At 35.8% G+C, this 17599-nt stretch overlaps 1 protein-coding gene across 5 annotated transcripts in view; it reads right to left on the bottom strand.

The window, feature by feature from the left end:
* Positions 1-549: 549 nt before the first annotated feature.
* The window catches only part of LOC112571335 (serine/threonine-protein kinase D1-like), a 53466-nt gene continuing 36416 nt past the window's right edge, over positions 550-17599 (bottom strand). For 3 of the 5 annotated variants that reach the window (XM_025250260.1, XM_025250259.1, XM_025250262.1), the window contains exons 8-21: positions 16907-17048; positions 16416-16539; positions 16081-16158; positions 15462-15732; positions 14898-14938; positions 14699-14774; positions 14260-14366; positions 13558-13614; positions 12948-13052; positions 12540-12638; positions 12253-12337; positions 11902-12084; positions 11559-11644; positions 4930-11097 (exon numbers count right to left, since the gene is read on the bottom strand). In XM_025250260.1, coding sequence (XP_025106045.1) covers positions 10891-11097; positions 11559-11644; positions 11902-12084; positions 12253-12337; positions 12540-12638; positions 12948-13052; positions 13558-13614; positions 14260-14366; positions 14699-14774; positions 14898-14938; positions 15462-15732; positions 16081-16158; positions 16416-16539; positions 16907-17048 — 1661 coding nt within the window. In that variant the 3' untranslated portion in view covers positions 4930-10890. Of the gene's footprint in view, positions 3714-4929; positions 11150-11558; positions 11645-11901; positions 12085-12252; positions 12338-12539; positions 12639-12947; positions 13053-13557; positions 13615-14259; positions 14367-14698; positions 14775-14897; positions 14939-15461; positions 15733-16080; positions 16159-16415; positions 16540-16906; positions 17049-17599 lie in introns of those variants that run through there. The other 2 variants (XM_025250263.1, XM_025250264.1) reach the window with 2 other exon arrangements.

The following is a 17599-nucleotide window of genomic DNA, read 5'->3' as shown; positions in this document are numbered from 1 at the left end:
GTTTTAACAACTTTCTTCCCTTTTTACAGCTCAAGTATGCCATCAACACATGCACCATTAATTAATGGGCAAGAAGCACATCTCTAAATAAGTTTTAAGTTGGTTGATTAAAAAAAAAAATGCAGATTTATTCAGTGGGTAAATTTTGTTGAACAATGTAGGCATGCTTTAAATGCAGCTTGTTGCCTTTGCACAAATTGCAGTAAGAAAGAAGAAAAATCTGGGTAAATAAAACCCAGTTTGACCAAAAACTTTTGTAAGGTCAGAAAGAGTGACAATGCAAATGTTTGACATGTTAAATAACATAGCTCGAACGGAACAAAGTTTACTAATGCTATGCCTAATCTAGTGTTTACTAATTCAAAACTGGTTATTTTTCCCCTGCATAATGTATCATACATTCATGTCTAGACAAAATTTATCTGAAATAATTTTGTTTTGTTGAGATCAAAAGCACTTAATAATGTAAACTATATTTTAGAAGAAGATTGTTCTTAAAATCTCATTGTGCTGTACCATTAAAGATAACTGTAATTTTGTTTACCTCTCTCTCTCTCTCTCTCGGTGTATGTGTGTGTACATGTTTATCAGATGCGGGGTGAGGGTGGGGGATTACGCTACTTTGATGATTGCTGAGATGTAATGGCAGTAACTGTTATTGCAGGTCAAGAGGGTTTACATGTTCAGGGGCTTTAACTGGACACATTCAAATATGTATCTTGCCCTTCAGGGTTACTTATGTTAATAGTAGTACAGCATGCTAGAGCTAAATTTCTGATTTCATCACTATCCTTTATTCTTGTCCTGAACTGATCTGATGATCATATTTAATTAATCAGTCCTGCTGTAGCTGGCTGCTACAAAACATGATGTAGAGAATGACTATAGTTAAAAGCAGATGATTTCAGCCATGCTTTGAGCAACACATATGAGGAACAGTTTCATTAGTGTATGGTATCAATTGGGGGAACAACTTGCACCATGTATTCATTACTATAACATTGGTGAACATTCTGACGACAGCAAAAGAGTTATTAAACAGTTACTCTTCAAAAGACATCCACACAAAGTATAAATCTGTAGTTCATAAATGAAAGCCATCTTTGTAATTTTAAACCTATTCTCTATAGTGAACTAATAAAACGAATAGTTTTGATGTGAAATCCCCAGGGGTTGTGAAGTAAAATTAAGGTTACAAATATTGTTTGACTGAAACCTGGAAGCCAAATACAACGAGGAAACTTGAGAACACTGCTGTAAAAAATTTGAAATGATGCTACTACCGCAACAGTTTACTGCAGTTTGTACCTAAAGCTGGAATAAACTCTCAGTTTTTGTTAGGAAAACAATTGGTTGACACTTACAGGTGAGATTAGACTGTCTATAAAAAAAAAAAAAAAAAAACCCCTTGCAATTGCACTGGTGCTATCAAAATATTACACATGCAGCTTCTATTTGTTATTATAAGTTATGTTGGAAAAACTGTACAAAGTAAAACTTTGTATCCAAGGTGAAAGATGCTCATTTAAAATTTATTTTATATATATTTGGTATTTAAAAAAAAAAAAATCAAATATGCTCCAAGTGTGGATGAAATGCCGAACATTCGGTTTCAAATGTTTTGAGAGTAGTGAAACAATTAAAATGAAGAGGTTTTGCTTTATGTGTACATTATATAAAAGGTAGAAAAGTGATGCAATATTTATAATAAGAATATGGAGTAGAATTTAAATATGGCAATTCAATAACTATTAAATAATGTGTTTGAATTCCCATTATTTTTTTTAATTTATAAGAAAACAATAACATCAAAAGGTATACATTGAAATACTGATACAAGTACTAATGAATTATAGTCAGATAATTAGGATGTGAGATTCTAAACTTTCATGTAAGAAAATGGTCTGGAGGCTGACTGGCACATCAGATTTCCTGTTATGCATCTTAATAAGTCACAGGCATGAAATGAAACTGCGTGAACATAAACAAGCCTACTTGGATGTCTAAACAAACCACATTGACAACACAGAGAAGGCAGTGGCAATTCTGTTGAGATTAACTTTACAAGTGCGTTCTCATGGTTCTTTAGATATTTAAGCGTGTGTGTGAGTGGGAATGTTGTCGTTGCATACATCCGTGAATTGCTGTTTTGAAGTGCCTCCCGGAATTCACACACTTGGTTCCTTTTCCTAGGTAAGATCTTCACACAGCCAAGATTTTTCAAAACACAACATTGACAAAACGTGCTTGGACAAATAACATTCAAAAGACTAGTGAAGGTGATGAGGGTCTTTAAGGAGAATAGTGAGTGTATAATCAGGCAGGCCAGACTTAGACAAAATCGAGCAAACCAGGCATAGAAGGATGAGCACAACAAAATACACTAGCAGCGAAAAAGCTGGCGCAACATAAAATTGATTGTAACAGCTAAAAAACAATAAAAATACCAACAATTAATAATCACTGTTGTAGTATGGCAAGGGTTATTGAGAAGTATTGTCGCCTGCACTAGAGTAGGACTGTTTACTATTGAAAAGTTATGTGCTGTTAGAGATTTTCTGTACATTTTAAAGACATTTTAGGTCTATCCTCTTCTGTTCTCTTTCTAGAATCTGAAGACATGAACTTTTTGGATTACATGCATGTATCCACAATCTCTATTTTTGAAGTTTAACGTTCAAGCACGTATGCATTCATGCATAGTTACATGTATGTTTACAAGCGACACATATTAAGTGCACAGAAACTTTTGCTTAGCATATTATTTTTCAGTTAACAGTATGAAATTAAGAGTTTTCATTGTGTGGTGTAAATCTTCCAGCCATGTTTTGCGACAATAGAAATCATGCAAAATATAAAAGGAGGTGAGGGTGTTCATTTCAGAGTCTTTTTCTTTACCTGTACTAACACATGTGAATGCAATATGAAAAAAATAAAGGGCCTTTGGAAATGTAGTTGCTTACACCGGTATGTTGGTAAAAGGAGAAGAAAGTGTGCAAGGAAGGGCATGGAATAGAGTTTATATTCTTGGTGTCCTATCATGTCTAGTGAACACAGGAAGTCAAGGTTCTCAAGGTTAAGAGAATAGGAAGAAGCGTAGCATTTAGTACTTGCGAGTAGTGATTATTTTCTGAAAGTAAACTGCATGTGGGTCTCATGGCAAGAAATGGATTCAGGTGTATACTGTGATTGATACTTAGGCGTTTTATCTCTAATGTCTATCAGCAGAGCCACGAGCTCTCTGACCCGTGAGGTGATTGCTCTGGAAAAAAAAAATACTGCTAAAGCTTGCAAAGGACTGCTCAATTCTGCAGTCAACAATATCACAAGAAAAACATAAAGGACAGGTAGATAAGGTAGTAGTGGGCAAAGGTTACATAATGTCAGTGAATTTTCATCTGGGTTTTCTAAAGACTTATTTAGTGGCCTGATCTAGTCAGTGAACAAAAACTGGGTTAAAAGAAACATAGATGAATGAGCTTGGGTGGAGGGGGAATATCAAGACTGTACAAGATGTAATGGTTGCCAACATATTTTCACACCAACATCACAGTTTCCTCATTTGAGCTGGGCAAGGGCCTGAAATGGCAAATGAGATCTTCTGACTTGTGCCCTTGAAGGTCAGTAGGGGGTGACATGTGTCAAGGACATCATCAAGGCAGGAAGCAGGGACACCAGTGCTGGCACTTGACACATGGACACTCAGGGATCACCTGCACAAAGTTGACACACACAGCCCGTGACATGCAGCATGCAGTTAGCAGTCATTGCAGCAACTAATGGTTCATGGGTGAGAAATTTTAAAATCCCTTTTGAATAAAGGCTTAAAAGTTTTGTAGAAATTTTGTTCTTATGCAGAAAAAATGATACAGTGAGCAAAAGATATCAACTATTTAATTATTATTGATTTTGTTTTGCGTTGGCATTAATTTGTGCAAAAAAACAACACATTTATGTCAGAGACATTTGCACATGGCATACAGAACATCATTAAGCGGATATAGGCAGTAGGCTGGTCATGGAAAAGTCAGCTGAAATGATAACAGTTTAGAAGTCTTTTAGCTGTTTTATATCAACCATTCACATCGATGGTTTCTCTCGATAGTTTTTCTTAATTATGACTTTTCTATATTTCTTCTTTGCCTATCTGATAATCTTTCTGCATCCATTCTTCTACCTTGATTTTTGCAGTTGTAAAGCTTGCTGAATGGAGTTAGTCTTCCTTTAGGAAGCATAAAGAGTAATTAGTCCAGTTTTCCCTTTTGTTTGTTTGACTCACACATCATTTGCACCCATTACCTTTATACAGAATAACAGAATAACCAAGAAATAACACGTACCCCAAATGTGAAGCACAACCTTCAATGCCACTCTGTAAAATTAAAACCTTCCTGCATGGACTTTAACAGGCACTGTGGCAAAGACTTTGCAAGGAATGTGGCAATCAGACTGCAGACTCAAGTGTGTGCAATTTTACTAGACTGTATGTTGAATAAAATCCAAAAATTAAATAATGTATTTCAATTTACAGGAAGTTAATTTAGACAGTTAATTAGTCGGCATGCTGTAATATGTCTTGTGAGAATGTGTACTGTTAATCAAAGTCATAGACCACGAACTTCTATGCCAAATCTGTTGAAGAATGAGATTTTAACAAACAGCCCTGAAAATGCATTTAAAAAAAAAGAGAAATGAAATTGCTGTCACTTCTCATTGTCTTCATCTGAAGCCTCTGCCTCAAAACCTTGTTCATCCCTTTCACATAAAAAAAAATGTTCACATAATTCTTTCTAGCACAATGGCAGGGAAGAGGAAGACGGAGGCCAAATGGATGGTAAGCTGTTAACATTTAACATAAAAAGCACACAAAGCAAGCAAGGCAGCAGCAAAAACAATGTACACAGGATAACCAAGAAATAACAACAGAACTGCAAGTTTACAGCAAGTTTATTCAGTGATAAGTGGCAGAGGGGAGAAAATGAAACAGTTTACTATAGTATGAACAATGTAAGAAGCACATAGCCTGAAGCACTCATACTAGCTTATTTCCAGCAAAATAAGGGGCTATACTAACCATGCATACTAAGAGTTAACATAAATATTTTATGGCCAGAATGGTATCCTGTCACACCTAATTCTAAGCAATCTTACCTTTAAGATGTTTAGGAATGCAAGTGCTTGTGCGCGCGCACACACACAGTCATCGACACCCACTGATACAGATACACTCAGCATTTTTTCTTAAGTACAATGGCAAAGTAATTTTGAGTTAGACATTTCTGGATTCTCATACCCACAGCCAGTGGCACTTTAACATGCAGTACAAATTTAAGCTTTCTGGCAACAGCCCCACCTATTATAATTAGTCTGGTCTGTATTACAGATTTACTTAAATTTATGTTTAATTTTAATGTTCTGAAAATACAGTTTACTTAATGCATTTGGCTAAATAAAACAATTCACTTAACACTGATGGTATTCATAGTAGGTGATCTTAAAATATATAATTAAGAATATCAGCCATTAATGAATGATTAAAAGCAGACAACAGTCTCACAGTACACTTGGTAGAATAACTAAGAAAACAGTTATCAGATCACTGGCTATGTGACTGGCTTTATGTTGCCCTAGTATATATAAAATAGGGAAGGTACTGATGAAATATTTGGCAGCTCTGCAAATGCTGAAGAAGTTGCTCAGCTCTAGTGTGTTAACACTTATTACCAGTGCAGAGAACTATGCAGAAATTTAAAAAGCGCTCATTTGTTCTAAATATGAGCTGCCAAGGACTATGACTTCACAAAATCATTTGTTGCCATTGTAGCTACAGTTGAAATGTTACAACTGTAGCACAGTTGAAATGAAAGCATTAAGGGGGCTTCAACTCTGTGAAATTGGTCAGATTAAAATTGTGTAAACAAAGTGACACATTTTAGAGTGCCATCAGTTTTTGATATTTTACATATAGTAAATAAAGGCAAATAAACTCTATACAAACTGACATATATAAATGCAAAACCATGATGGAAAAAATTAAAAACTTTCGGTTATCCAAGAATATCATGCAGTGAAAAAGATTTTTCACTGAGGTACCATATGATCCATGATTTGTGCAGATTGTTGTACTTTATCAGACTGATATAAATGGACAATGAGATTAAATGGGTAAAGAAGTGCATGCCCACATGTGCAAATGTGCACTTTGTGCGCACACACACAAGCTTATATGTACTAAAAAGTTAACCTATATCTAATGCTGTAAAGAAAATGCTCCACTAAGAGCAGACTGTGTAATGTATCATTAGCCATAAAATAAAAAAAAAGAGAATCATTAAATTATGACTAGTAAAGGAAATAATAAAACAGAATAGCTTACCCTTTATAGCTATAAAAGAAAAATAATTGTTAAAGGCAAAGAATGGAGAGTTTTTACTTATTCAGGAACGCCTCCTTGAATTTAATATCCTTTCTTTGATGAAACTATGTCCTTTTTCAGAAACCAAAACAACAAGAGTCCAAGAATACTGTTACACAATTAGTTGAGAAACTTTTGCCATTGATTCAAACTGAAACTCTTATGTTGTCTGAGTATCTGTGTATCCTCAGTGACCATCATGCTGGATATCCAGTCCATGTGTTAAGTATATGGGGGCAAATCTGTCAACTACTACTCAAGTCTACCAATAATGAAAAAATTAACAGTGCTGTGTTTCATGATTTTTCATTTCAATGTTAGGGGAGAATAGAAGTTGTGTATATAATTTTGTCTAGTGTTCATAAAAGACTCATCTTCTCAATAACTTTTATTTTTGCTTCAACACAAGATTTATTCAAAAGCTTTGAAAAAGTATAGTTTATTACTTCATGGTTATATTTTTCTTGCTGTGTGAAGCAGACTATAAATAAAGTACCATTTCATAATCACATATGATTATAAGCTGATATATGTGTGTGTATGAATAGTGATGATAGTATATTGTAATAATAAGAACAGTAACAGGACTAATTGTAATAGCATGTGTTGGAATATGAAGTATTGTAATGGTAGTAGTGTGCATGCACCCCATGCATTGTAACAGCAGTCATGATAGTGTTGCTGTAGCGATAAAACTAGTCATACTGATTGTATTAGTATGGGTTTTAATAGTGTGATTGTCGCAATAGTAGAATAAAGGTGTTGGAATAGCATGTGTAGTAGTAATATTTAATAGTAGTAATAATAGTGTTGCAACAACAGATACAATAATGCACAATAGTAATGGTGTTTGTGTTGTTGTGTAAGCAGTAATAACAGTAAAAGTTGTAACAGTAGTGAAAAACAGTATCATAGTAGTAGTAGTGTTTTGTTATACAGTCAGACCTCGATAAGTCGACCTTCCCTAAGTCGAAAACCTCCTTATATCGAATTAATTGTTAGTTCCCGGCCAAATACCTGCGCCTATTCCGCCATTTTCCGTAACTCGAAAACTCCGTAAGTCAATTTTTTTTTCGTGTCCCTTTGAGTTCGACTTATCGAGGTCCGACTGTAGTACATGTTGCAGTAGTTTCTGAGATGTAATAAATGTATAGTAATAATACTGTCATAACAGTGATGCAATAGTAGCAATGTAGTGTGCTGTCAGTAGTAGTAATAACAATGTATTGTATACATAGTAACAGTAGTGTGAAGCAGTAGTAACAGTAGTTGCAATATTGTATGTTCTAACAGTTGTAGTAATGATGTCTTGTAACAGCTCTGTGAGTGTGCACGCGCTAAAGACATGTTAAAGACAACAAATAAACTGAATCTGCCCTGACATAAGAAACAAACTAATGATAAAAGTCAGCTATAAAGAACTGCAAATACAAATGATGATGAGAAACAGTGAACAGCTTCATGAAAATGTGCAAGTGTTCTACAACTTTTGCCAAATGGTACGTGGGTGGATATCATGGATGGCACAACATACAGTATCTAGAACACAAAACAAGTTCACGATGAACACAAAAGAATGGCACTGGGTTAGGCCAGGCCCAGATATAAATTTTATGGTTCTGACTCTTGTACTTGAATAACATCCCTTTCACCTTTTCCTTTACATGATGCTATCTACTGCTCCCACTATAAAGGATTTGTCAGAAAACGTTGACCTTACTTGGCAGTTAGAGTCAAATGTCAGAGGTAAAATGCTCTCACTTCTCAACACCAGGCATCAACATACACTCCCAGTATTTCTAGTATACAGGCAATACAAAAGTTTAAAGTAACAGGCATCTAGCTCCTGAGGTGGCAAAAGTCCTCTTGCTTTCTCACCAGAAACATTGTGCAGCAACATGCTATATGTACAGGTTGCAAAATTTCAGATCTTTTCAAGCCGACATGTGAAGACGTCACATGAAAAGAAGACTGAATCTACAAACAAATTCTCTCATATTCAGTTTTGTGCTTCAAAGAGCATGTGGACATTCAGTACCTTTGGTTAAAATTAAATACTCAGGATGCACTGGAGCAATATTGCTACAAATAAAAACTATGATGAGAGATGATGACTTATCCAGAGAGAAATAATGAGAGCACAGAAGTGACCAGATCTGAACTACAAAACGTATCATATGGTACAAACTTTAAATGACTCTCCTCACTCAAAAAAAAAAAATATATATATAGTATCCATTGGTGTCTCCTTTCAGATAATTTATAAACTGTCAATCAGGATCAACAGTCTATTGTAAAATATGTTAGGATATAATAAAATAGGAAGTGCTTTTAAAAAAAACATGCAGCTACTGTGGAAGATTTATAAGACATCTTTGGAAACAGAATGCTTTGAACCACATGTCCAATAAAGTAGAACAAAGCATGGATCTTGGGACCCAATGTGTGAAATGCACACCTGCTATGGACCAGCATCAAAACATTTACAAAAAGTGTAAATGAATATTTAAAAGTAAAAAAAAGAAAAATGTGCCCGAGCACAACATTGAGGTGCTGCACAAAATAGCTTTACAATGATAGAACCACAACAAAGATTTATATGTACAATTTGAATCTAGCTGTTATAAGCCTTTAAAGAATATGACGTGATGGAATTAATAGAAAACATACAGCATTGGGTAAAACAAGATTCCATTGGTGATTATCAAGGCACAGTACTTTTTAATGTTTTGCCTGGTGTCACTTGTATGCTGCCAAGAACCCAGTCACGTTGAGCGAAAATGTGAGAAAATGCACATGCAACTAAGCCGTAATCTCCTATGAATTTGTCTCTCTTTCTCCTGGACACACACACACACAGCCAGCAAAATCCTTGCACTCTTAGTGTCAACTCTTCTGATTGTTTCCCTAGGGGTAGTCCATATCTGAGTATTGGGAGTCTACAAGTAAAACCTGAAGCCTCTCCCTTTGAAACTAGATAATATAAGAGCTGCCCCTTGAAAGAAATGCCACTGTCAACCATTCATACAAAATTCTTCCTCTAAATGAAGCAGGATCTACTTTGATTAAAACAATGACAATCAAGTAAATGGTCAGGTTGTTGCACAGAGGGCTCCCAGCTGATTAAAAATCCCAGCTCCTAATATTTTGGCAGCCTTCACAGACTGACAATTTTTTTTTGTTGGCACCTTGGTGAGAACAACTGTAAACAACACAACTGATGGGTACATATATCACACTTTGTACAAACCCATGAAAACCTCTTTGTGATCAAGACAGTTAAAATTTCATGCCGGGAACCCTCTATTGCATAAGACATCAAAAACAACATCGATATAAAAAGCTTTAAAGTAGTAAAAACTACCCTGTCTTAACACTTTCTTCACTACTGTCATCAAAGATGATCAATAGTAAATGAAGCATACATAAAATGACTAAAACAGCACAGTGAACATATATATATATACACACATACATACACAGATAAACATACATACATCAGCAGGTAGCAAGCACAGCATGAGCTGCTCAAACGGGAATGTCATCTACAAGTGGGGTTCACTGGGAAGGGTTGAGTCTCTTAAAGCACTTGCAAGCAATCAAATATTTACATAAGCTGCATATAGTATTGAGTTCCAAAGTTGTTTGACTACTGTATGGGTTTTAACAAATATTTTATTTACACATTCAACTCTTTCATAAGGAAAAAATCTGAACTGCTGTCCCATGGAGAAACAAGTGCTGGCCTTGCAACATCATCCAACAAAATGTTTTATGTTGTCCAGATTCTTTTCCCACAATATATTCTCTTTCCTTTCACATTTCACAGTTACATGGCACTATTAACTAAATTTAATTAACAAATCACAAAGAACAAGACAATGACAACACACAATCTTACACCTTCTTTTTGGTGCTGCATGGTGAATAGTTGAGAACCATGCTTAGTGAAATATACTGGCCACAGGAAAGACAGTTCCAGTAAAGTATGCCACAAACAATGGTCTTCACTCAAGCCCCATCAAAAGAATAAAGCTTCAGAATCATCTTGGCCCATATATCTCAAGGTTCTACAAGGGAGAGACATTCTATACCTATATAGTCTAGAGTATGTAGACTTTTCATCACATTTACTTTTATTTATCAATTTTAAGTTTACTGAAAGGACTTTATCATCGATTAAATTTTATATTACCTGAAATATTTATATTAAAAAACTTAACCAAAAACATTATTTTTCATAAAGGATTTTCATTTTTGTTCCAAACTGATACCCAGATTAAACACAACTAATATTAGTAGTATGTTTATCTTATCAAACATAGTTCCCAGTTTACAAACTCCCATAATTAAATTGACCTGTAGTTATGGGCTAAGATGTTTCATGATGCACCACAGCCTGCTTTACATTTGTAGTCTGGTGTCACAAACAAACAAGAAGCATGATGTCACGACATGGTGACAGAAGCGTGGCATCACGCATGAGCAGTTGCTGCCTGCTTCTCACGGAACTTGCTGAAGGAATATTTTTCATTCACACCTTTCTGACCCAGCTCCTGCCATGTCTTCAGATTGTGGTCCCGCCGATGTTTTTCCCAGCGTTCGTCATCAGATTCATGTGTTAGGTAACGTATTCCCACCTGAGACTCCAGCATACGAAGGTCACACCAAGTCTGGTAGTCCTGGTAGCAGCATCATGAACATTGAAATAAGTGTTCGCTCTTCTTTCTGTACCTGATATACCAGTCATCAAACTAAAAAACATTCTTTAAAATATCTTCCACCTAGGATTTTTTCGAATTTTGTCTGCAATCTATCTGATTTTCCCACACATAAGACAAGTGAAAGAACCCAAGAGGAGAACAAAAAAATCTTTGTGCTCATTCTCTCCAAGCTAGATGACACAGTGTGGTCATTATCTAAGTTATAACAAAGATATCTGAAGGAATGTATGATACTATTTTACATCATTATTTATTGAACAAATAAAGTTTTATAAAGTGTGAAACAGATAAAGTGTAATAGACTTTATAGAAAACCGACACTGAAACAATTTTAACGAGCCACCATCATTTTCTGGATGTTTAAAATCTCCAAAAGCAGCAAATGAAAGTTATGAGTGAGAAATGTCCCAGCCACGTACCTGCAGAAACACATGAAGCAGGCACTTGTCAACAGTAAACCGTTTACGTAGTTTGACTTGCAGAAGGTTTGTGATCAGGTCAATTGCTGTAAGCACCCCAAATAAGTGGATTTTACTTATTTTGTAACTAAAATTACCCCATAACACAGCGCACACTGCAGTCCACATCATTAAATATTCTCAGAATTACCATTTATATAAACTAGCCAATAATGCAAAAGGCATTCTTTTATTTTTGTTATTGACACACTTCACAATAAAACACAGATTCGATTAACATTTATTTCCTAAAACTTCACCTTGATAAATTTCAGTTACTGCTTGCTTGATTAATAGTACCCACCTTCTTGAGAAATCTCTTTCCAAGGGTTAGGTGGGTACATGAAGGAAGCATTTTGGATCTGATCACTAATCTCTTCATCTTCATTAAAGGGAAAGGTACCACTGAGACTAACATATACCACCACGCCCACTGACCACATGTCAAGTGATCGGTTGTAGCCCTTTCGCTTTAACACCTCAGGAGCTGTCAAAACATACAAAAAAATAATTGCACAGAAAAGAATGACATTTATCCCAAGCTCAAGACTAATGATCTAACTCTCTGCACACAAAAATTAATTCTTTACTTTGTATTTCTAGTCCTATTCTAGAGTCTGTTTATGGTGTCAGACTGCCCAAGGTGGTTACTTACCAAGATACGCTGGGGTGCCCACCACAGATCTTCTGAATGATTTTTCACCAATGATCCTTGCAAATCCAAAATCACAAAGTTTCACCTGCAGACAAGGAAGAGAGTGAAGATCACCACCAGCATCACTATTATGAGGAACGCCAAAATATGGTAGTTCCCTATCTTAGACTTTTCAGTCTTCACTTTTTCAGAAATAATAACTATTGTTTGCTTACTTTACTATTAACACTGTGCTACACAAGCACATGATGAAAATATAAGGAAAGACTTATATTCCTAGATGTCACCTGAGGGAAGGCTGTCTCAGAGGAGAGAAGGACATTCTCTGGCTTTAGGTCACAGTGGACGATGCTTTTGGAATGCAAGTGGCGCAATGCAATCAGGATCTACAATAGACAAGCATGTCACCTGTAAAATTTTCACATCAAATATGTGCTTAAATGTGAAACTGTCAGAAGTAACTCATAGAGAAGCCATTAATTAATAATTTATATCCAAACTATGGAACACACACTTCCGCTTTCTTATTAATTCATTAACACAAGCCTGCATAAATAATTGAATACCAAAATAAAAGTAAATGAATGCAGGAAGACCTGCAGACATATTCTCAGTCAATAACTATCCAAATAATGAAAACCAAATGGCATGGGAAAATATTATGAATATCTTCTTCTACATATAATCAAACTGACCTGGTAGATTAAGTAACGAGTGACCCGTTCACTGAGGCGTCCCTTGGGACTTGACAAGATCATTTCTAACATGTCTCCCTTCAGTTTCTCCATCACTACAAATATCTGTAAACAACAGTCAAAAACCTGTTACTAATTTCACTGACACGAGGAAAAAAATAGCATCCTTTCTTAAAGCTTTGACACACTCAGTTCCTATTATGCAACTACAAAGCAGCAAAACCCCACCCCCCAAAAAAACCAAAACAAACAAAAAAACAAACAACAACAGTGTTTTCAATCCCATGGCTTTAAGGTCATCCTCTAATCTTTTCAGGTCAATGGGGGATGAGATGTTAGAGACCTCACTTTTCTCACAGTCAGCTTCACGTGAGGGTGGTGCCTATCTCCTTTGCCTCACTGTCTTACCCTCCCCAACCCTCTATGGAGTCAGGTATCCATTCCCACCAGCTGGGTCGACTGGCGCTAATTAGATATTGAACCAGAATAATCTCAGTTGGGATACCAGCACTCAAACCACTTCCCCCACTTGACTTTACTGATCAAGTAAGCGTCATGTTTCTGACCACTATTAACTACAAAATCATACCACCACCTTTTCATGACTCACCCGTTCAGGTGTTTCAAACATTTGTTCCAAATTTACAACACCTGGGTGATGAAGGTTCTGGAACATGAACATATGTACGAACACAGTACTTTTTAAATGCATTTTGTGATCGTAAATAGACAAAAGAAATAAAAGCAAAAAAGATACCTGCAACCATATTTCTTTTCCTCAAAGTCTGCATAAGACAACAATTAGCTAACAATCTTTTCGGTGCTTCTACAACTAGTACAACCACAGTAAAGTTTGATATACTTAAAAAAGACTGGAAGATAAAAAGTACATGCCTTCTTTTCATTTTCTATGGTGATTTATAAATAAAACTGAAAGGTTACTTAGATGCTACATTGTGTGTTTTAATGACAGTGTCATCTAGATGTGAAAAGACAAGGAGATGACCCCAGAATGAGAAGATTAAATAGCTACAAGGCACATACTTCTATTTGCAATATTGTTACAGATTTAGATTCAAGATACTCTATTCTTTTACACTTTAAAAAAAAAATGAAGATGTGGAGCTGATTTGAGTGCATAAACCTTTTCAATATGAAGTACCATCCCATATTTTGAGAAAGATGACAAGATTTTCCTTCATTATTGTTCTCAATAATAACATCCTCCTTAGTGACCTATTTTCATCATCTCTCACAGAATTATATAAGAAACATGGCCATAGTTTTTAGCATATAATGTAAGAGTTATCACCTGCAAAATAGCAACCTCCGTCTTCAGCTGTGCCTCTTGTTTCGTTGGGAAGCGTAGTTTGTCAATCACCTTTATTGCTACCTCACGATTAGTTCTGCGATGGCGACCTGGCAAGAAAAGTCATTTTTACAAATGATACTCAAGCTTGTTGCAGTCATACCAATATGTCTGTTTCACTTAATATGCACTAAAACTGTTTGAAGAAATGGGTGATCAAAATTAAGATTTTACACAAGAATAATCTGAACAGCCAACAAGTAAACTCATTACCTTTGACAGAAGGAAGCACTCCTTATGATCAAGCAATAAAAACAATGGAACGACAAAAAAGAATGCGTTGAAGTGATGGCAAATCTTGTAGGACACTTCTTCCTGTCTCTGACTTTATTTCTGACAATGATTCTGCTTAAACATACTATCAGAATGTTTGTAGAGTTACCTCCATAGACAATACCAAATTGTCCAGAGCCAAGAACATCTTCAGGAAATATTTGATACAACTGACTTATGTCCACCTGATGATAAAAAGAAAAATCAATATTTTATGAATGCTGTTAACTATAATGATAATCTTAACATATGTTAACAACCAGCTACCCAAGAAAAAATTTAAAATGTTAACAAAAATGTTAACTCACCTGTTTGTCTGCCTGTGATTCTTCATCTTGTGAGGAATTTGCTAAAGGAAAGAAAACAGCACAAAAAAACCTGATGTAGACAACCAGGAATTTTAGCAACAAGCCAGCTATAGAATAATTTATAATTTAAGACAGTCAACCATTAAGCAACAGTATACTGATATATTATGCATATGCATAAACAACATGCCAGTTTAATGAGGGTTGGTTTGGTGGTGCAAAATTTGGTGCCTGTCATCAATATTGTGAAGATTGGCTGTCCTGGGTTCAGATCTCATCTCAGGCATGCTGTTCCTTCTCCATATGTGATGTGTTTATAGGGCTGGTTGCTTTTCCATGATATACAGGCATATTATACCAATTTACCTCCAGTTTAATGATATATATTATTTCTTTAATAGGTGCACTCTGATCTGAAAAATCGAAATATTCTAAACAAATTTAATATGACCTAATTTACTGTTAAAAAAAAAATCAATCCACACTTTCTTGCACTGGTTAGTTGAAAGTAATTTAAAAACATTCAGGCTGAATAGATAAAAGACAAAAGACTTTATTCCATACCTTCATCTACTGCGTTACTGGACTGTGGAGTGACAGGCATCAGTGCCTGTCGGAGAGCTTGCTCCCAGTGTCTGGCTTGCTCCAGGCCACTCCCACTTTCTGGTGATGTCACTATGTTAGAGTCTTGATGGCCATAGGTCAGGTCCTCTCCAACACAATAAGTCAGCCCTCCAGTTGTGTGAATCTCAAACACGTGAGGAGCCCAAGAATAGTCTGGCCCATGCTGAAGCTTAGCTGGTTCAATTGAACTAATACTATTGAGAGGAATCTCCTGCAACAATGAGCACAACATCACAATAAAACAGCTGGGCAGGTCGGTTCCTCAGCATAGCTTGACTGTTCAATGGAATTAATGCTACACAGAAGTATTTCCTGTGTCAAAACATAGGCAACTCCTATTGCAAAATATACCGATTGCTGACATGGGCTTTCACTCTAAGGGTCAACTATGCCAAACACAATACAACACTGCAATGTATGAATATATGTATCAAATGAAATTTGGCAAGTTAAATAGCAGACATTGTAAAAGTAAGGATACAGTGAGATTTAGCTACAAGATCTTATCATCACTACCATCCATCAACAGCAACAAAAAAAAAATGGTCAGAAGATTCACCTTGTAATATCTACTTGATTTTTCATCCACAAAGAGAGTCACTGATTTGGCATCCAAACGCCATAGATGCCTTCGCCTCTGAAAAACAAACATTTTGTGATTACCCATCTATAGCTAAGGAGATAGTAGATGCCTACAAATACATATCACCAAAACAGAAATGTACTTGGACAAAACCTGAGCAAGGACTCTTCTTGATAAACAAGGACTTATTCTATGCAAATACAAACATGAGTCTCAAAATTATAAACAAATCATTCAAAATTATTCTAAGATTGTGTTGGATCTGAAACACAAGTCTTGACTTCCAAAAATACAGTTGTATTTTTCTTTACCGTCTTATCCTTGTCTGTAAAATGAACCATCCACCCCTCTTTGATAGTCTTGGACCCAGCTCGCTTGGTATGTTTAATGGACTGTACCACTCTCATCAAAGGTATATTACTGCTCTCTGTCGGGCTGGAAATATGTCAAAATGTGTGAAATGTGTTTAGTACACACAATGCAAAAACAATTCACTATTTTCTTGAAGCTCATCAGATATATGCCATATACTGAGCACTTTACAGCCATTTTTAATGAGACAGCAAAATGTGATGTGGTGATGGTGGTAGCAGTTCAGTATCCCTTTCCAAGATAATTCATAGGTGTGAGCTATTTATTATTCTTTGCAAGTTGAGTTTCTAAATACTTTTCATGCCAGTAAACTGTAAAACACAAATAAAAGGCAAAATCTGAATCTTTAACTTTTCAGGATCCATGCATAATAAATATTAACAGTGCATCTGTCAATGACAACATCTACTGTTAAATAGCTTGTTCCTACCTTAGAGGTGGTTTTTGTTCCATGTCCTCAATGTCATCTTCTGCATTTCGCTCCAGCTCCTCCTGTAGGAGTTCTTCTGTTTCAAAGAGCTCTGAATCTTCTGTAGCCACTGAAATCTCTGTGTCCAGGTAATTCTCTTGGTCTTTAAAAAGAGTGATCTAGTAATCAGTCATTAGACATCTGAAGCTGGTGCAGCTTCTGGATTTTTATAGGTTCATACTGATATCTCTATAGGTCTATTCTGATGTCACTATAAAGATAACATTTGAGCAGGTCATAAAAAAAGACATCACAGATGTTTACTGGTTGCCTACAAAAGTGGTGATAAAGACCATCTGGAGCTTTAGCAGAAAGCCAATTTATTAAAAAAATTATCTTAAGGTCATTTCAATTATTACTCTTTGAAAATTACAGAGGTTCCAAAGGATGAGGATTAGTGTGTTCAGCTGGAAAGCTGCTGATCCTTGGTTCAAGGCTTGGGCTGGATTAACTCCCTCTGCCCACCCAGTAGCTTTCCACCAAAAGTGGGTACCTGATTTACCAGGGAAGTAATGGTAGCAGAAGGAGATGCAGAAAGAAAGGAAAGAATTGAATGCATTTTTAAAAAAAGGAGAAGAGAAAGAAGCACGTCACGAATAAAAGAAAAGTAGAAGGGAAGGGAGAAGAAATGTGTTAATATTGTTTGTGGTCTCT

Source organism: Pomacea canaliculata, linkage group LG8 (assembly GCF_003073045.1).
Source record: "Pomacea canaliculata isolate SZHN2017 linkage group LG8, ASM307304v1, whole genome shotgun sequence".
Taxonomy (NCBI): Eukaryota; Metazoa; Mollusca; class Gastropoda; order Architaenioglossa; family Ampullariidae; genus Pomacea; species Pomacea canaliculata.
The sequence above is the reverse complement of the archived record's forward strand: the minus strand, read 5'-3'. Positions and strand labels throughout refer to the sequence as shown.